Genomic DNA, 1,288 nt, shown 5'->3' with positions numbered 1-1,288 from the left:
GGTATTGCGTTCTTCTTCTTACCGTGTGTTTCTATTGTCAATTTTGTTTAATATTTATTACTACATGTACAGTATTACTATAAATTATAACAATATTAAAACTATGATAACATTAATGATAATAATGATAACAGCGAGAACATGAAAACCATAGGCAACAAAAACAAAGGCTGACGTCATGATGCAGCTCTTGTTACCGTCAACACAACCAAAAACCTTCCCTTCTTCCTTTTCTACCACCGCTGCGACACTTATTACAGAGGCATAGTATGGATTCATCTCTCTCCGTGGTTTTATGCACCCCGCATAATTTAGCAAAATTTGATTTTTTTTCTCTTATTTTCCTGTATCATCCTTTGTTAAAACTAACAGAATTGCATCATTTCACATTTTTGGACTCAGTTAGCATAATTCAGAATTTTTCTTGCATAAAACGACGGGGACAGATTTACTGGAACTTACACAGTACACGGAAAGGCGTTATGGGACGAAAGCTCCGCATTTAGGTTCATCTTCTATATGACAGAGCCAAGGGGGTAGAGTGCCTCGAAAACGTATACAGGTACAGCGACTACTTCTTTAAACACTATTGTCAATTATAAGAGCGATAATAATAGAGCTGATGATAGTAAACCCAAGTGATATCACGAGGAAAGATAAATTACAGCAACAAGATCATCGACAGGGACAACACAGCGGCACAGTGAACATGCTGAACCACACCCCTGGAGTTACCACACCCCTGGAGTTATACTTTGATAACGCATTGTTCTAAAGAAAACTACAACTTGCCTGGTTGGTCAGCTGGTGGATTTTCTCCAACCCAAACCAAAAATTGCCCCTGAGGTTGCCGAATCCGTTCTTATAGTCAGCCCATCCACGAAAAAAATCTACGTCCGCCGAGGCACGTCTCTGTAGACATAACAGAACATTATGCCAGTTTGTGAGGCCATACATTCAATGAAGCATGTTAAACTGTGCTTATCCGAGCTTCTTTCTAGTTCTTGTAATAAAACTGTACCCGAGTACAAAGTAATTTTTGGGAGTATAATTACAGTTTCTTTTTTAAAGACCATTTTTAACAGGACTGAAGCTTACTAACTTTTTGTCTCAAATCCCACATTCAGTTTCATCATAGTATTGTAAAATTGATGAAAGGTTTAATTGAAGTATGTCTTGGGAGTATTTTTTCCATTTAGATTTACTTAATGATAATAATGATGATAATAATAATAATAATAATAATAATAATAATAATAATAATAATAATAATCGATACCATTTGTAT

The 1,288-nt window shown here is 35.7% G+C and overlaps 1 protein-coding gene across 1 annotated transcript in view; it reads right to left on the bottom strand.

Annotated features, from left to right (window-relative positions):
• The window catches only part of LOC101851487 (fibrinogen C domain-containing protein 1), a gene marked incomplete in the record, with an annotated part of 14,617 nt that overhangs the window by 1,800 nt on the left and 11,529 nt on the right, over nt 1-1,288 (bottom strand). The window contains 1 exon segment of the mRNA XM_005095165.3: nt 793-912. Within this exon segment, the coding sequence (XP_005095222.2) occupies nt 793-912 (120 nt within the window).

This window comes from Aplysia californica, unplaced genomic scaffold (assembly GCF_000002075.1).
Source record: "Aplysia californica isolate F4 #8 unplaced genomic scaffold, AplCal3.0 scaffold00097, whole genome shotgun sequence".
NCBI lineage: Eukaryota > Metazoa > Mollusca > Gastropoda > Aplysiida > Aplysiidae > Aplysia > Aplysia californica.
This window is presented reverse-complemented; position numbering and strand designations above follow the sequence as displayed.